The following is a 19,971-nucleotide window of genomic DNA, read 5'->3' as shown; positions in this document are numbered from 1 at the left end:
ACATTTTTATTTTACCCAATATATCCAAAATACTATCATTTCAACATGTAATCAACATTAAAAAAATCACTGACAAGATATTTTGTCTCTTTTTTCATTTCAAGTTTCTGAAATCCAGTACGTATTTCATACTTAGCATACTAGTTTGGACCCTATATTTTCATCAGACATACTCAGATTTCACAAAATTTCTAGTAACAAAGTATATTTTCATGCCCAAGTTGTTCCAAACATACTTAATAGTTTTCCAATAACTGAATTATCAGTCTTTACATTTAACTTAATTAAATAAAATTAAATATTCAGCTCCTCAGTTTTACATGAATATAAATAAATAAATAAATTGGATAACAGGATAGGAAAACATGAAGAAGCTATAAAAGCTTGTAACTATTTCCTCATACACACAAAAATGAACTCAAAATGGATCACAGACTTAAATGTAAGGGCTAAAACTACACAACTCCTAGGAGAAAATATAGGAGTAAATTTTAGTGTCATTTTAGATATGACAATAAAAGCACAAGTGACAAATGAAAATACAGTTTAACTGAGCTTTGTCAAAACTAAAAACTTTTGTGCTTCAAAGAACGTCATTAAGAAAGTGAGAAGATAAACCACAGACTGTAAGTAAATACTGGCAAATCAAAATCCAAAAAGGACCTTGCATCTAGAATACATAAAGAATTCTCATGACATAAAAGAAATAGATACATAAGCCAGTTAAAAAGTGGGCAAAAGATCTGAGCAGACATTTCTCCAAAGAAGATACACACAGCTAATAAGCACATAAAAAGATGCTCAACATTGTTAGTCATTATGGAAATGCAAATCAAAACCACAGTGAGATAGCATTTCATATCCACTAGGGTGACTATAATCAAAAAGACAGGTCAAGTGTTGCCAAAGATGTAGAAAAAATGGAACCCTCACACCATCTGGCAGCTCCTCAAAAGACTAAACATTGAATTACATATGACCCAGCAATCCCACTCACTGGTATAACCCCAGGATAAATGAAAACATGTCCATGCAAAACATGCACACAAATGTTCAAAGAAACATTGTTCATGATAGCTCCAAAGTGAGTCCAACCCAAATGCACATCAGCTGACGAAATGACAAAGAAAATATCCCATGGGGGAATATTATTTGCCAATAAAAAGGAATGAAATGCCAGTACATGCTACAACATGGATGAACTGTGAACACAGTATGCTAAATGAAAGAAGTCAGCCCCAAAAGACTGCATAGTGCATAACTCCATTTATGCATTATGTCCAGAACAGGAAATCTATAGAGACTTAAAGTGGATTAATAGTTGCTTTGGGCTGGGTACAGGAGAGCCATGGAAGGAAATGGGGAGTGATTGCTAATAGATAGTGAGTTCCTTTCAAGGGCAATAAAAATCTTCCAAAATGGATTGTGGTGATGGTTGTACATCTCTGAATATGCTAGAAACCAATGAATCATGCACTTTGGGTGTTGTGTGGCATGTAAATTAGAGCTCAATAAAATGCTGAAAATAAGAAATCAGTTATAAACAAAAATCCTGGGGGAAGAGGTAACTATACAAATACTTGAAGAATGGCCATATATACATATCATATATACATATGATACCTAGATTTCATGTGTTCAAAGCAAGTGAATTGACAACTCACACAGGAAGATATAAAGTTGATAGATAACATGGAAAATGTACAACCTTATTAATTAAAGAGGCAGAACTGAAAGGGACCCAGAGCACTAGTACATGTCTACAAAAGCACCAAATAGGATCTTACAATAATAAAGCCCAATATATGTGGGGCCTGGGAATTAAGACTGACCATGTAAATTGGCTATTCAATTTCTCTAGAAAACAATCAGAAAAAATGTAATAGAACTTAAAATCTGATCATTTTCTTTTACCTTTTATTACCATTTTGACTGACATTTCTCAAAGTGATAACCCCAAACAAAACAATAAAATATTATTTGCACTAGACTGAGTTCCTAGAAGACAAGGATGACACCTATTCATCTCTGTGTTCCCCATGTCTAGTGAAGTCCTAGAACAGAGTATGAGCTCAACACACCCTGGCTTTTGAACATTCAAAAATATTTATCACAGCTTTATTTAGAATAGTGGAAAAACAACAGCCCAACAGAGGGTAGCTAAGCCAAGCAGAGTAAAGATTTACCCCCAAGACTCTATATCAATGCCATATCACAAGCCTGAGAACTTTAGACATACATGGAAACATAGCTGAGAAAATACCTTTCAAGAGCATCCTCTGAAGTATGGTTCAGACCCCCTTCCTGAGGGAGAGCTTGGGTTTTTCTATCCCCACAGCTCCCCACCTCCCGCAGGAAAAGAGCAAACTCCTCACCTTAGCCTCGTGGGCCTTTGTCTTCGGGTCTCAGGCCCTAGCCAGCAATCCCCACCCAAAACCCATCTCAGGCCTTCACTCCAGATTAATCTTACCTGCTCTGCCAGTTTTACCTCTGGGCCTCAATTCACGACCCACCCCAGCAGGTAAATATACGGCCAAATCAAGTCCAACCTCCAATACCATCTCTTCTGAAAAGCCTCTGATTTTTAACTAGACAGAAGTCCTTTCATCTCTGAGCTCTGACTCTCTCTTAAGGCCCAAGGCACCTCAAGCTGGGTGACTGATAACAATCTGATTCCTTACATTATTACCCCTCATAGACTATAAATTCTTATAAGAAGTAACCACTTCTTATTCACCTCTGTATTTCTCACAGCACAAATCTCTGCCCACAGGAAGCATCTGTGCTTATTAGGTGTATACATGAGCAAAACACTATACATAAAAAGCATGATACAAAATACTACATCTAATATGATTGGCAAAGGTGAAAATGTATATTTAACCACTAATAAATAGCAGACAATTTGAATGTAAGAGTTCAGTGTTTGTCATTTTCCTTTAAATTGGCTTACTTTGATATGCAACTCAGCCCTATGACTATTGTCTTAATCAGGACTCATCTCCACATGCCAGAGCTCAGTAAATGTTATCATGAGGATGATGCTCAATCACTCAATCCAGACTTCCGGGAGCCATCTTTACCCTACTCTCAACCCTGTCCTGTCAGCCACAACACCAAAAGATCTCTAAAGATGTCCATTTCTCTCTATCTTCATGGCCATCATTTTATTTCAGGGACTCATTACCCGTCCTGCAGAGAGATTTCTCCAACAGTCTCCTATCTGGTCTCCCCACTTTGCATTCTTGTCTCTCCTGAATGATTCTCCATCTAGCAGCCAGTCTGATTTTTTTATGTGTGTGTGTATCAAGCAAATTTTTTTTATGTTTTTTGTTTTTTTATTTTGTTATCATTAATCTACAATTACATGAAGAACATTATGTTTACTAGGCTCCCCCCTTCATCAAGTTCCCCCCCACACACCCCATTATACTCACTGTCCATCAGCGTAGTAAGATGCTGTAGAATCACTACTTGTCTTCACTGTGTTGCACAGCCCTCCCCATGCCCCCCACCACATGCAATTATACATGCTAATTGTAATACCCCCTTTCTTTTTCCCTGCCCTTATCCCTCCCTTCCCACCCATCCTCCCCAGTCCCTTTCCCTTTGGTAACTGTTAGTCCATTCTTGGGTTCTGTGATTCTGTTGGTGTTTTGTTCCTTCAGTTTTCCTTTGTTATTATACTCCACACATGAGTGAAATCATTTGATACTTGTCTTTCTCCACCTGGCTTATTTCACTGAGCATAATACCCTCTAGCTCCATCCATGTTGTTGCAAATGGTAGGATTTGTTTTCTTCTTATGGCTGAATAATATTCTGTTGTGTATATGTACCACATCTTCTTTATCCATTCATCTACTGATGGACATTTAGGTTGCTTCCATTTCTTTAGCAGCCAGTCTGATTTTATAAACACAACGCTGCTCATATGTCTCCCCTGACTTAATGGTCAAATTTAGTCTTGTCCCCCCTGTCCACCCCTCCTCTGCAACCAAGCCATTCATTCTCCTGGTATTTTTGTCCTAGCCAAACTAGTTTCCTTTGAGTTCCTCCAACACACTGGCCTTTGCATAAGCTCTTCTCACTGGCTTGAATCCACTGCCACCCCACCCTGTAGCCCCTGACACCACGCATTCTAGAGATTTCCCCCAACAAGCCCAACCCCTACTCTATCTTCTGGTTTGGCAGAAATGTTCTTTTTCTGCTGCACATGCCTACAAAACCTGTACATCCTTTTCTGAAACATACATCATATATGTAATGACCAGCATGAAGTCTCTCCTCTCTGGAGTATAGTTTGTGTGGCAAAAACCATGTCTTTCTTAGGGCATTACGATTAGCATGTATAGTGCATGGGGGACATGGGGAGGGCTATGCAACACAGAGAAGACAAGTAGTGATTTTACAGCATCTTACTACGCAGATGGACAGTGACTGTGAAGGGGTATGTGGGGGGGACTTGGTGAAGGCGGAGCCTAGTAAACATAATGTTCTTTCTGTAATTGTAGATTAATGATACCAAAAGAAAAAAAAAAAAGAAAAAAACCCCATAAAATTAACACACATCTAGCTAGAATGATCAAGGAGAAAAGGAAGAAGATAACCACCAGTGTGAAGAGCAAAGAGATCCTGAGTCACTACAGACCCTGCTGATGTTAAATGTAAGAAAAGGAGATTTTATTAAAAAAAAAACAAAAAACCATGATCTTTCTTGTCCTGTGTGCAGAACTCAATGCCAGGCATAGAGTTAGGCTTAATAAATGTGTGGAGAGTAAATGAAAAAACAAACCTTACCACGTGGTTAAAACTCTTCAAACGGGTAGGCTTCAGTTATCTGACATTCTCATTCGGGAGGGTGTGTTCTTCCGCAATGGTAGACAAATGAAGCCCTGCTGTGTTGACTAATCCCTGTACCTTTTCAGGAGCATTGGCCCAAAGATTGGATTTGACATTTTCCCCAAAGGCCATGTTTTAGCTTTTGTTTGGAAAGGGATTGCTTAAGAACTTCACCACACTATGGCCTCTCCTCACACAGAATGCTCAATATTTGACAGGGAACTGAAAAAATGATCTCTGTAGCAAAAATCTCCTCTGAAGCATCTTACAAATATCAAACTGAGCACGGCTAATCCAAAAACCTGTTCTGCTGCCTTTGTAACAGTTTCAAACCATACATCTGAAGTCATTCCTATGATTTCACATGAACAGCGTAAGACCTGTGGCTACACTAAGGAATTCCCGTCAGATACCTGGATGTAGCCTAAGATAGAACTAGAGAAAAAATGTTATATCTATCATGAAAGTAGTCTCATGTAGACTAATTCTAAATTTTACAGATCATAAGTTCATAGTGAACTGATCAATAACACCCAAAGGGAAAAATACCAGATGGATAGAGATTATGCTTCAAATATTCTCTGGCTTTTTATCTGCTCTCCAGTGTGCTGGGAAATGTGTTTGACCTCTATCCTGTAACAACAAAGAACTCACCTTTGAGTTCCAGCAGGATGTGGAGAAACAGTTTTGAATCTATGTTTAAACACTGTATTATGTTCAACATGAGTGATTTTAAAAGGCAAAGTCTGGTATAAACTGGATTTTTAAGGTAAAGTTGCTCAAAGAAAGCAGAAATAGAAGCAGCAGTCTGACCAGGAAGAAATTTAACATGCAGTCATAATCGTAGTACTATGCTTGTGGCTGTGGCTGTGGCTGTTTCTAGGCGACCATTCAATGTAGGTATTGTGAGTATAGTGCTAGAGGGTAAAGGCCTACAGTTGAGAGGAGGAAAAATTATTCCATTACTTAAAAAAGGAGATTCAAGAGAAAATGACAACACTGCAGATGCAATGTGGGAGCCTTCCAGCATGTTCTCCTTGAATCTTTCCACTTTGCCTGAGAAGCAATAGAAAATTGGTACTTGAGATGGTCTTTCTATATCATTAGGAATATTGATCAAAGGTCAAATAAGGCCTTCTTTATAATTAGTAAATAGATTATATAGTTGCAACAAATAAGTAAATTTGATAAGCATGTAGCGCCAACAGGAAGGGTTTCTAACACTAAGATGCCATGGTGCATATGTGTGTGCACGTGCATGTGTGTGCGTATGTGCATGTGTGATCACTAGTATTAAGATTCAAGATAAACTGAAAGAAATCTTTTTAAGCCCTGAGGATCAAACCAAGCATCAAGAAGGCACCAATTTGCATGAAGCTCTTTATGTTTCTTTAAATCTCGCTCTATAAAACTAGCATTTCTAGATTAAGCATAAGAGAATTCAGTAAATATTATGTTGAATTGTTTTGATAATACAATAAAATCATTCTACAGTTCATATGGAGGAATAGCAGGTAAGGCAAAAACTTTGAAAATTTAATATAGGTGTGTGAAAACAGGCAGACCAATGGAACAGAATAGTTACCCTAGAAAGCAATCCTATTTCCTACTCAAAGACACAGGAATCTCATATATGGTAAAAGAGGGGTCATATATCACTGAAAGAAGGAAAGAGCACCCACAGTTAATGGTGATGCAAACAACTATTTATACTATTTTGGAAAAACTCAAGTTAGATTTTCATCTCATAGCCTATGCTAAAATAAACTCCAAGTTAAGGAATTAAATATAAAATATTTTTAAACTGTTAAGTTGAACAGAAAATTAATTAATTACTGAATGAGGATCTTCGAAGCTTAGAAGCAATCAAAACGATTGCCAACAGAATACCATTCAACTATATAGCACTTTTTTTTAACTACATGAAACTTTTATAGGAGAGAAAAAAATTGGTATAATTAAGTGGAAAAGTATACTATAGTCTAAGTCTTTCTCACTTTCTCACTTCTATAGTTATACAAAGCTGTTGAGAAGAGGACAATTTCATTCAAGCAAAATGGTTAAAATTAGCTTATGATATAATGTCACTATGTTTCAGCTTTTATTAAGTAGTTTGTATTGCATTGTTTGTACAGAAATTCAAAACGTGTCGCAGAGACCATCTGGGGGATCAGCACTAATACTGTCATGTTATTTTTATATTGGAATGTGAAATTCAGTAGTGAGAGAGCAGTCATGGTCATCATCTCTGAGTGATTTTGCACTCCCACAATCATAGGTACCACTAAGTTTGCACCTTCCCAGTCATACACAGTCATTCAAACTGAGTGGCACGATCTGAATTTGACTAATGATTATAAAAACAACCAACCACTGAAAACTCATTTAAAATTTAAGAAATCAAAGCAACTTTGAAAGTTGACACTCTTCCCCAGAAAAATACCAGTTTTAAGATGCATTATAAAGCTCTAATGAAAGAAGGAAAGAGCACCCACAGTTAATGGTGATGCAAACAACTATTTATACTATTTTGGAAAAACTCAAGTTAGATTATCATCTCATAGCCTATGCTAAAATAAACTCCAAGTTAAGAAATTAAATAAAAAATATTTTTTAACTGTTAAGTTGAACAGAAAATTAATTTAATTAATTACTGAATGAGGATCTTCTAAGCTTAGAAGCAATCAATCAAAACAATTGCCAAAAGAATACCATTCAACTATATCACTTTTTTCCTATGAAGCTCTTCCCAGTTTCATAAAAGTTATCAATTTGTACAGTATTGTTTGGAAATAGAAATAGTTATTTTTGACTAATTTTCTCCTAGACAATTCAGTTAGGGTAAGAGATAAAATTTATATTTAATGGGAAAAAAATGGCAATTACAAGTAAAGTAAGTAAGACTGGCTGAAATGATTAGAAGTTTTTCAAAATCTGGAAAAAATAACAGGATCGCTATATGCATGTATAATTATATGACTGCATCAACTTCTATGTGTCCTTTTTCTGGACTACATAAAACATTTCAGTGTAATTCTTTCATTTCTTGCCCTAGCTACTGGGAAGCTCAGAGCTAATGATAGTACTCAAATGCTAAATCCCATGTCTCATTGGTTCACAACCTGCTTCTAGCATGTCTAGCCTTTATTTAAACCTCTCTACATGATTTAAAACTGGAAGCCATCAAAATTCCTTTTGGAAGAATGAAAGATGTAAAATTTAAATATAGTTCAATAAACAATATAGCCTCTTACTATAAAAGTCCTTAATAAAAATTTATTGAACACACACTTCACACTATGCACCCTTTCAGAGCTGAAAAACTTTGTAAAGTAAGACAGTCATGTTCTGTGGTCTCATATGTGGCATGAGGACTGGGAAGAGGAAAGTCCTATAATAAACAGGTGGGGGAGACAGACAATGAACAAGTAAATAAATGGATGTATTATCATGGAGTGTGATGAGAAGGTAAGTTCTCTGAAGGAAACAAACAGGGACCCACTGTGCCAAGGAAGCAGGAGGAACAGGATGAAGTGGGAAAGTCAGGCAGAGACCAGATCATAGAGGGACTTGTGGGCCACGGCACAATGGCAGGAGAACCTGACTGGTTTAGAGTGTGGTGGAGCCAGGGCCAAGTGTGTGGGACAGGAATAGTGTTTATTTTGAAAAGTGCACTATGGCTTCAGGGTGGGGAATTTGTTGGAACAGAGTGAGAGACCATAGTACTGCTCCCTAGGGACAGACAGAGAGGTTCCCATGGGACCCACCTATTTCATTCCTAAGTATATATCCAAGAGAAATAAAAACACGTTCAGACAAAAACTTGCACACAAATGTTTATAGCAGCACTGTTCATAATAGCCCCAAAGTGGAAACAACCCAAGTGTGTGTTAACAGATGAATAGACAAAGAAAATATTCCATAATGAAATATTATTCAGAAAAAAAAGGAATGAAATACTGATACATGCTTTAACATGGATGAACCATGTACACCTAATGCTAAGTGAAAGAAGCCAGCTACAAGATACCACATACTGTATGATTCTTTTTATGTGAAACATCCAGAATAGGCAAATCTACAGAGAGAGAATATATGTGAGTGGTTGCCTGGGGCTGGGCAAGCAAAGTGCAAATGGGGAGTGACTGCTAATAGGTTTGGAGTTTCTTTTTGGGGTATTAAAAATATTCTAAAATTAGATTGTGATAATTGTTGCAGAGTTCCATATATACTAAAAATCTCTGAACTGTATACCTTAAGAGAGTAAACTTTCTGGTATGTGAAATATACTCAAAAAAGAGGCATCTCAAAAAGGTGGAAAGAAAACTTCCTAGAGGTCAATGTCACCTTTTATTTACACTCTGAGAGAAACAGGATATTAAGAGTTCCAAGGTCAAATATTAGGCAATATCAAATTAAAGTAACACAAGTTAAAGTTACAGTTGAAGTTGTAGGAATTCTCAGAGCCTTTCATGTGCTAAAATGCACCATGAGTCACCAAGGTGCGGGTGTATAGGAGTGTGACAGGCTGCATCACCTCCCAAGCATACCTGGTTATGGAACTTTCTATAGCGGAGCAGCAGCACACAGGACAAGGTTTTGCAGAGCTCACTTTAGGAAACAATGTGCCTAGCAGTCATTCATTCACCAAGCACTACTTGATCACTTGCAGTCTCCTGGAACTCAGTCACCTCTGGGTTGCAGAGATGGGCCAATGTTTTCCCTACCCTCATAGAGCTCACTGTCCAGGAGAAAGAAAGGGGATATGCTCATACAAATTGAACAACACACTGGGAGGAGCACACTACCAATGCTATAAATCAAATATTACAGGGCCCCACAGGAGAAATTAGTTCTGACTCTGGGCTGGAGAACACTTCATGGAAGTTCCAGCACTACAGCCAGTCCTTGCACTGTGGGTGAGTTCTGGACACATGGAGGTGGGAGGAGAGAATCTGGCACAGAAGCCCAGGTCTCAGGAGTGGAAGGGGAAGTGGGGGTGGGGTACTTGTAGCAGAGCAACAATGAGTCATTCATTATAGCTGGAGTATGATGTGAATGAAGCAGTGTAGTAAGACACACAGCTATAAAGAAATGTGGGTTGATCATAGAGAGCCTTGCATGTCAAAACAAAAATGGTTAAACTTTTCCTACAAGAAATTGGGACCCAACACAACAAAGGTTTCCATACAGGGGTGGAGATGGTCCTCAACAAGTCACTTTCTGAGCTTCGGATGGTTCATCTGTAAAATGGGTTTATCCTACCAGCCTTATCTCACCACAGCATGAGAGGATCAGAGCGCTTGGCCACAGGGCAGTACAGCCCTGAGCAAGGTATGGCTCAGCAGCAGAAGAGCTGTTTCCAGTTCCTTTGGCAGAACTGTGTCTCAGAAACACCTGACCTGTGATATTTCATCTCTGTGGCAGGGCCAGATGGGAAATTTGAGACAGAAAATGAACACTTCAAAACAGAACATATTTTAAGTTCTCTTGTAGCAGTCAAATCAGATCTGTATTTGATTTCATTTTATTTTGTTTAGAATGAAATAGGGACTGCAAGGAAGGAGCAACTGCTGGAAACAAAGACAGGGAGTATAAACAGCAGATTGCCCGACCCTCAGAGCTTGTACTGAGACAAGGGAGAGACAGAGTGAATGTGTAAGTATGCTCAAGAGTGTGTATATGAACATGAATGTAAGTTCCAGAGTGCATAAGCATATGCATGCAAATAGGTAAAAGCATGTTTGTATGTAGAAGTCTGTGTATTTGTCTCTGTAAATGTGTGTATGAGTTAGGTACGTGTCTGTGTGTATGTGGGCACACACTGAGGGACACAGAGATAAGAGTTGGAAGGGGGACAGAGAGAAAGGCACTCCAGCAAATCACTGACCTGTTTATATTCTCCCACCATATGGTGTAAGAACAAAGCATGCCAGTGACAGCAATCCTCAGGTGCTGGCAAAACCTAGCCCATAGGAACACCAAATCTCTACAGACAGAAATGTCTGCTAGCCCAGAAAACTCACCTGGCCGAGCTGTCCTGGGAGCGCCGAAGCCATCTCGCCACCATTTGTTCTATTCGGTGTGCTTTTCGTGTCTGGAATAAACTGGCCTCCAGCTCTTCCATTTACCTAAAAGGAAGTAGAATTTTCTTAAGAAGCTAACCAAAATATTTTGAGGAGGATTCTGGCAAGTCCCCTGTATTTGCCCATTTAAAGACAGCTGATCAAATAACTAGGGCTCTAGGTCTACCTGAAATTAACATAAACAGGTGCTCAACGTCCATGGAATGAAGTTTAGCAGTTCTCTGCCGTGGGGTGTCCACAGTCTTGCGGTAAACAGTCGGGCTTTGTATCTTAAACACGAGGATTAGGAAAAACAATAGATAAGGTTTCTCAGACTGTGACTGTGACCCATTGGAAGAGACAACCTTACTATGTGACACTGCCCCGACCCTCAAGTATGTGTGCATTCGCCTGCGTCAGGAACGGCAAGCATATGGAGGCTTTTGAGCCACACTGTGCATATTCTCCTGAGTGCTGCTTCTTTTGCTCAGCATTTTACATTTAACTTTTGAATAGGCAATTCGTTTGTATAATTTAAATCCTAGTCTGTAAAAATGTATTGTGTTCTTAAAATTTTAAGAGGGTAGATCTCATGCTAAATGTGGTCTTACCATAATAATAATTTTAAAAAGATTTACAGTAAAAAGTCTGCCTCAACCTTCCCTGTGCCCATCCACCCAGTTTCCACACCCATACATCATCACCAGTCTTCTCTGTTTGTCTTTCCAGAGTTTCTTTCTGCCTATACAAACAAATGTAAACACAGATTTGACAGGTCCTCTTCCTAACACAAAAGACAGTACACATTGTTCTGCACCATGCTTTCTTCTCCTTAGAATATATATCCTGGATATCTTTACACAACAATTCATAGAATGTATCTTCATTCTTTTTGATGACTACTGAGTATTATATTGTATGAATGTACAGCAATTTAAAAAGTAGTTCTCGCATGATAAACATTTGGGTTATTGCCAGCCTTTTGCTATTATAAAGAATACTGCAATGAGTTATGTTATACATATATCACTTCTGCCTGTATACAATTACACATCTGGACAAGTTCCCAAATATTAAATTGCTAGGTCAGAAGTGATATGCATTTGTGCTTTGATACATATTGTCAGATTACCAAGAAAAACAATATACGTGCTTGAGATTAAAGTTTCATAAAACAACATATATTTATATTTTTCTATTCTAAACTATTTTCCTTCTTAAATTACTGGTCTCAACTCACCAAATTAATTTCACAACCAAATAAATAAGCACACACAAAAAAGATATGACCCTGGGAAATAACCATGGACACAGAGACAATAAAAAAGAATTTTCAAGTTTATATTGCTCAACACTACACAAATTTACATTTGAAAACCTTGATGACACAGATGGTTTTCAAGTAAATATAAATGATATAAGATGAACCTAGAAAAGAGAAAAATCCAAAAGACAAGTACCATAGAAGAGAAAGTTGTGAAAGAGCTATACCCCCAAAAGAGTCCCAGGCACAGATAGGTTCAAAGGTGAATTCTTACAAATCGAAAAGATGTACCTCAACCTGACAATTTTTTGTCTTATTTTAAATATAAACTATTTATTTTGGAATAACTTTAGATGATAATCCTGCCTCCTAAAGTTATCAACTGCTAATTTTCCACTCTTTTTCAAAAAAAAAAAATTTTTTTTTATAAACATTCTAAATATTTTTATTAAAGTGAGATAGTATACTTTTCCTACTTAGTATTTCATGAACCCCTTTTCATATAAATATTTAAGCAGTTACATCATCATTTTACATTGCTATATAGTGTTTTCTTTGGCCCTATCAATTTAGTCAACAAATCTATTATTGGACACTTGTGCTGCTTCCAATTTTTCATTATTATAAAAGCTTTAGAGTGAACATCTTTATTCATGGTAAATGGCTACTTCCCAGGTATTTTCTTGGGATAAGTTCTAAGAAGTGAAATTACTGGACTTAAGCATAGTTCATTTTTAAGAATTTGGGTGTATATTGCCAAATTGCTCCCAAGAAGGTATCAATTTTCACTACTGCTAGGACAGACCTTTGTGAACACTGAATATTATCATTTTTAAAAGTATTTGCTAGTAAGATGGAAGAAAACCCAAGGAGTTATTATTGTCTAATTAATGACTTAAATTTAATATTTTGAAAACACAGAGAAAACAAAAATAAATATAATCCACAGTCTCATAAACACTGGATATTATCATTCAAAAAATATTTGCTAATGGGATGGAAAGTAGCATGTCATTATTGGTTTAAATATATACATTTTCAAAAGTATAGAAAACAGGAGTAAATATTGCACATAATACCATCACATTAAGAACTATACAAATTAAGTATCCTACTTCAAGCAGCCAACCTGGTCCCTCAGAGGTTACCACTGTTAACAGTTTGATGGATATTCATACTAAATTTGCCCTAAATTTAGAGAGACCTATATTACATATATTAAAATACATATTCCACAAAAATAGAATAAGGCTCTACTCAGTGGTCTGTACCTTGCATTTTTTTTTAACCTGTGGACATATCATGGACATCTTTCCAGCTCAGAGGTCATTATAGTTTTTATTTGAAATTATTTGATTACTAATACATCTGAACATTTTTCATGAGCTATGACCATTCATATTTCTTTCTTTTTTTTTAAACTTTCCTATTTCTGGTTTTTCCTTATTTTTCTACTGGAATGTTTGCCTTCTTGTTATTGTAAAAGCTCTTTCATAATAAGGATTGTTTAATGTTCCTTTGCCACGGACACAAAATCATGTGATATTTATGTGAGACTTACTAAGGGCGGTCAAGAATGTAGGTACTAGTGTCCTGACAACACAGAGACTAATCACAAAGGACAGAAGAATAAACGTCCAGCAAAGCCCACAGGATATTGTCTTCAAATATCAATTGCCTCAGTCAGGCCCTTCACAGGAGGGAGTCAGCTGGCAGCTCTAGGACATGGATATTAACTCTGTATGTCTTATGTCTGAGTATCACTCTTTCGGCATCTTCCTACAGGAGTCTAGGATAGTGAGCAGACTTAAAACCAAGTCATATGAAGACCTATTGAAAAATCAGAGAATGTTTATTCAACAAAGATTTGGAGGTGGCTTATATGATCATGGTTCACAAACTGCCAAAAGCCCACCATATCGAAAGACATATTCCACATGATTCTGAGGTACAGAGCCAGGATTAATGGGGATATGCCACAGAGCGGGAGACTCCAGCTCAGGCTAAGGCTAGAACTCTCTGCTGTTCCTAGTGATCTAAGGCTGGAATGAGTGGTCTCAAGAATTAGCACGATCTTGGTCATGATGGTAGTCAAGCAGAGGCCAAATAACTAACTCCAGGAATATAGGAGGGACACTACAATGGAATACAGGGACCCGGTGACTTCTGAGGGTCCTTCCATCCGTGCAACTTGAGGTCTCTCCTAGATCTCAGAACCAGGTGAGGTAATATTTGTTGTGCTCTGTCTTGAAATTTGAAGACCCACATCCCCTGGAAACCCTGAAGTAACCACAGCACAGAAGAGACAGTATCTGTAACCTCTACATTGCTTCACTCTCCGAATGAGTGCAGGGTCTTCAGAGGTCTCAGACACACCCCTAATGACTGAAGACTGGCAGCCTTTCTGTTCTGTCTGAAGGTGATCAAACTGTGGTGGTTACTTCTGGGCAGTTATTATGAAATTGCTGCCAAATGCAATTTAGCTAATTGATTTGTACAAATGTATATGACTCTAATTAAAAGAACTAATTTGCATTATATATCTGGACTGTGGGTAAGGCACACACCTTCATCCAGGGATCCCCATAGACCAAACAAATAACCACATCAACCAAGCCATTAAGAGTGCTCCCTGACTCAGCAAGGTCTGAGCAGGAAAGCTTAAAGTCAAGAAAATGACCTGGTAATGGTTTTAATATTAGCCTCTGGATTGCTGGGCTAATGGAAGAAAATAAAAGCCCAGATAACCTCCAAGCATTTGAGTCTTTTCTACAGTCCCACTGCCAGGGAGCCACCTGGCCTCTAACTATCCTGTCATTCACTGTGGGACGTGTCTTATTGCTAGAAAGTTTCTTTCCATAGAGCTGAATTCCCCCTGCTGCAGTTTCAGTCCCTCACAGCAGTGCCGCCTCTGACCTCCCCACCTGCCCCCTGCCCAAACCTACACATACCACTACCACCAACCAGAATAAACTAGCTCTCTCTTCTACACATCAGCCTTTCTGGATTTGAACATAGGAATCCTGTTTGTCTTCACGTCTCCTCTGCCCCAGAATAAACAGGCTCAGTTCTTTCAACAGTTCTTCATATGACAGGATCCCTTTTAGTGCACCCTCCAGGAATACACCAATTTGGCATAACCCCATAAAGAGCACGAATCCCCAAACTGAACACATTTCTGGTTGTCTTGGAACAAAGTAATATGAAAAAACAAACTCTCTCAAAATATTTTGCAAATGGAGAAGAAGACTAAAGTGCTAGTTACCTTAAAGCACATTGACAGTTAAGGATAAAAACCCTTCAAAGGGAATAAAAGAAATGATACTAAAAGACTTTGGTTAACTAGTACCTGCTATTGAGAAATGCAAACATCAATGGAGGCAGCAAAGAATAGGAAAGAAACTGTAGAGTCAAAAATCACACTAAAATTGAAATTTTTAAATAAAACTGAATAGCTATTCAAATGAAACTATCAGACCTAGAATCAGATGGAGGATATTCAACTTACAAATAGGGGCTAGCAATCAAAGAAAAAAGAATGCACAAAGTTGTAATTAAAGAAAAGTTAGAGGTAAATTTCTTGAGCTGAAAAACGTTTCATATATAAACAGAACAGAAAGCAACTATTAGATATATGCCTCAAGGAAGGCTCCTTACACATCAACTCAAGTTCTTTAACATCAAAACTGAAAGAAACATCCTTAAAACCAGTTTTAAAAGAGGAAAAGAATATGACCACTTGAAAAAGAAAAAGTTAGGCTCATATGTGTCACAGCATATTATTCAGGTATAGACTCAAGTTCACTATTTTTCTGTCTGGGGAATGCAAAAGCTTTACAAGTGATATTTGAGACCCCGTTCTTGAAAGACATCCCTGAGAGTCATTCTGTGACTTTCTTAAACCACTAGTGAAGGTCTTTTGTCAGTGTTTTTTCTGTCTTTCACTGCTTCTTTCCTCTTCACACTGTCAGCGACTTGGGTATAGAGACCACATCTCAGCCATAGTTATTCTCCCTCAGGACTGGTCACATAGGTTCAACAAATGTTTGCTGAATCAGTGAGTGAACAAACTTAAAATAAAAGCAGCAATAAACTGGAGAATTAGAATAAACTTTCGCTTAAAGACAAACTTAATGTGGATTTTTAAAGATAGACACAATTAATAAATCACTAGTATAAGTTATTAACAAAATGAGAAATGAGTGAAGACAGACGAACATTAGGGAAAAATACTAAAGAGTGCTATACATGTTAGACACAAATAATTTAGATAAGCTAAGTAATATGGGAGGCTTTGGAAGATATATTATGAATGTATCTTTCTAGAGTCTTCACGGTAAATCCTTCAGTTTTCCTGAGTGGCAGACTCATGGGTAACAAGGTCAGCCTCATAAAACAGTGTCTCCCAAGATTTCCATACCAAACCTAGTATGTATATATCTTAACACTTATCAAGAGATTTTCCTAGACTAGTTCCTTAGGCACACTTTCCACACATTGCCTCTTGAAAGGAAAAGATTCTGAGACCCATACTGGAAGATAAAATAGGATTCTCAGCATTGATACACCCTTGTAGCCTCTGGGGACTCAAGAGACTGAGGGGTTGATGTTAGTTTTTCCTGGATGTGCTGGAGATATAATTTGCTTTAAAAAATCCTATTCACAAAACACACATTCACTGAAAAAACACCCAGTAAAGGCAACCAAGAATGAGAGATAAGCAAAATGCAGCCCACAATTCAGGAAAGGGTGAGCCCCTTTCTATTCGCTGCCTGATGGTGAGAAATGCCTGGCAAGGTGGTCAGTGTATTTGGCTCATTCCATTCTATGGTTTCCACAAATTAATTCTTTCTTCAGCTACCCTAATGCTGATCAACTTCATGAAATGGGGGCAGCTCAACCCTTTTACCCTGAAAAGCAAAGAACCGAAATTTTAAAAATAAATAATAAAAACTTTGAGTAAATCTATACCTGCCAAGGAAATTTAGAAAGTGATTTTTTAAAAATCTATGAAAAAAGCCCACACAGAACTTGATGTGTTGTTTTTATCAGAGAATTATTTTAAACTCTCTCCCAAAAGTTAATGGACAATATTCTTCAACAGAGAAAATCCTCCACACTACTAAGTTCTTCTAATAATGCAAAGATAGCCATGAATTTAAAATCTGACAAAGCTTTACTAAAAAGGAACATATAGGTCAATCTCACTCATGAAATACTCAAAAAATTTGTAGATAAGATCCTAACCAGAAAATGTTAATAATTCATGAAGCTAGGAGTTGGGTATGTAAAGTTCATTTTACTATTCTCTCTACTTTTTAAATTTTTATACATTTTTAAATAAATTTTGTACATTTAAAATTCTTAACAAACTTTTTTTTTTAATTTTAAAAAACCACCTTCAGCAAAATATGCCAACAATACATCATAAGGATAATATACCATTATCAAGTTGGATTTATCCTAAAAAAGAAAAACTCAATTTAAGAAAAACTAATAATATATTTAACCACATAAATTGAAAAAAATAATTGAGTAGATGATCATATCATAAAATGCAGGAAAATCATTTGTTATATATATTTTAATCTTGTTCCATTCAAAAAAACAGAAATACCAAGCAATTCAGATTATTTCGGAAAGAAACATAGAAGCATCCCACTTAAAAGAGAAAATAAAATTACAATATTCATCACAACATTAGAGTTGCTGGCCAGTGCAATGCAACATGAAAAAGAAATGAAAGACAAATACAACAAAGGCACTTAAACCATCAGTCCCTATAGGTGGCATGATTGCATGTGTGACTCGATTTCAAAATACCAGAGATAATAAAAAATAAATAACCTGAGCAAACTTGTTCAGTTGTGAAGATTTAGAAGACTTTAGAACAATCACAGGTATTTGAATGAACTATATGTATAAAAGGAGTATGGACTTGTTTTGAATAGCACTAAAGTTAACAATTCATCTAATCTCAAGAAGACAAATTTTGACTCAATGCAAAGAACTTTTCTCTTTAATTTTTCTTAAGGAAATTTAAAACCAGGCACAAAAGTAGTCAGAATAGTGTCATGAATCTCCAAGAACCCATGGAGACAGCTTTAACATTTATCTATTTTATTCATCTTATAAATAACTTCTTGTAATCAGAGCTATCAAAATGGCACTGGACTGCCCAGGTGGAAAGACAGCTTTTCATCACTAAGTACAGGAAATATAAGCATATCAAAGAAGGTCAGTGATCCTATAGGGTACAGTCAAAATTAGATGGGCACTGGATCCATATGTGCCTTCCAAGAGTATGATTTAAGAGTCTATGATTTAGGAGGTGAGATGACCCAGATAGAAAGCTGGTCTGGGCTAGATCATAAACAATTTGAAAGCAGGGATTTTTATATTAGTTATCTTGTATCGTTAGCTCCCACCATAAATAGTTATCCAATAAATTCAATAAGTGTTTGTTAAATGTATAAATGACAAATGAATGGAGCAGAAAATGGGATGGTGGAACTTCTACACACCAGTATTAAACAGAAAAAAATATATATAAACGTTCTTACGACACCTATTCAACATATACAAGGTCCAACAACATAAACCAACTATTAACACAAGAAACCAAAATACCTTGCAAATATTCAACTTTTTGAATAATAGGAGAAATCAATTAACAAACTAGCATTTTCTCTTAATTTAATGCACTTAAAACTTAATTGACCTTCCTCCCTTGGCTCCCGTGACACCTGTCTCCTCATTTTCTTCCAGCCTGTCAGACTACACTTACTCAGACTTTGAAAAAAATCTTCTTCTCTCTATCACCCATTTCTAGGTTTTTGGTTCTCAGCAAACTTCTCATCTAAATAAATGGCACCTATTGTTTCTCAATCAGTGGCTCCCAAACTTCACTGCACATTAGAATCACCTGGGGAGCTTTTAACAATCCCGGGTCACATCCTAGATAAAGAACTCAGAATGTTTGACAGTGTGAGCCAGACACCGGTAGTTTTTAAAGACACTCCACCCTCTGCAACCCACCCCATGATTCCAAGGAACATCAATGTTTAAGACTCACTGCTGTAAACACTTTCCAAACATGATATTTACTTCCACAGTTTCAGCTGCTTTGAGAACAAATTGCCTCTTTAGGATCCCTACCAAGATGTCCCATAAACACTTGAGCCAGTTATATCTAAAACAGAATTCACCATATTTTGTTGCTCTACTTCTCAAATCCCATACTCCAAGGTGAAACACCTTGTTGAAGGTCACCATTTAATTCCCCATCAATTAAATTCTCCACCATTTAATTCCCAAGTCAAAACTTTGGGAATCTTTCTTGACTCTTTTCCCCCTGTTCCATACCCCACATTGATCCAGTAACCAAGTCTATTGACTTTGCTCCCAATTTCCTAATCTCTCATATCCTCATACTTAGTACTTTCTTAGTACTACAGCCACAGTTCAACCTTTGATTCTGTCTGAAATACCATAATAACTTCCTATTTGCTTCTCTTTATACCCTCCTCTTTGCTTCTAGATATACCCTCCATCAATCATCCTCCATATGGCTGCCAAAGTGATATAATTCTAATCACGTCACTTTCATTTTCAAAATCCTTCAGTGGTTCCCCTTCATTTTTGGGATAAAGTTTCAGCTCAAGAATTACAAAAACGTTAAGAACATAACTATATTAACAATACTGCCATTTACATGTGCCAGGCACTGGGCTAAATAATTTACATGACTAGCTTATTTAATGCTTATTACAATCCTCATTTATAAAAAGGAAACTGAGGC

At 37.0% G+C, this 19,971-nt stretch overlaps 1 protein-coding gene across 14 annotated transcripts in view; it reads right to left on the bottom strand.

Moving 5' to 3' along the window:
* The window catches only part of FRMPD1 (FERM and PDZ domain containing 1), a 128,427-nt gene that overhangs the window by 42,279 nt on the left and 66,177 nt on the right, over nt 1-19,971 (bottom strand). For 10 of the 14 annotated variants that reach the window (XM_057498851.1, XM_057498859.1, XM_036888319.2 and 7 more), the window contains one exon: nt 10,868-10,972. In XM_057498851.1, the coding sequence (XP_057354834.1) occupies nt 10,868-10,968 (101 nt within the window). In that variant the 5' untranslated portion in view covers nt 10,969-10,972. Of the gene's footprint in view, nt 1-10,867; nt 10,973-11,093; nt 11,197-19,971 lie in introns of all 14 variants that reach the window. The other 4 variants (XM_057498850.1, XM_036888323.2, XM_057498852.1 and 1 more) reach the window with 1 other exon arrangement.

The sequence above is a fragment of the Manis pentadactyla genome, chromosome 3 (assembly GCF_030020395.1).
Source record: "Manis pentadactyla isolate mManPen7 chromosome 3, mManPen7.hap1, whole genome shotgun sequence".
NCBI lineage: Eukaryota > Metazoa > Chordata > Mammalia > Pholidota > Manidae > Manis > Manis pentadactyla.
This window is presented reverse-complemented; position numbering and strand designations above follow the sequence as displayed.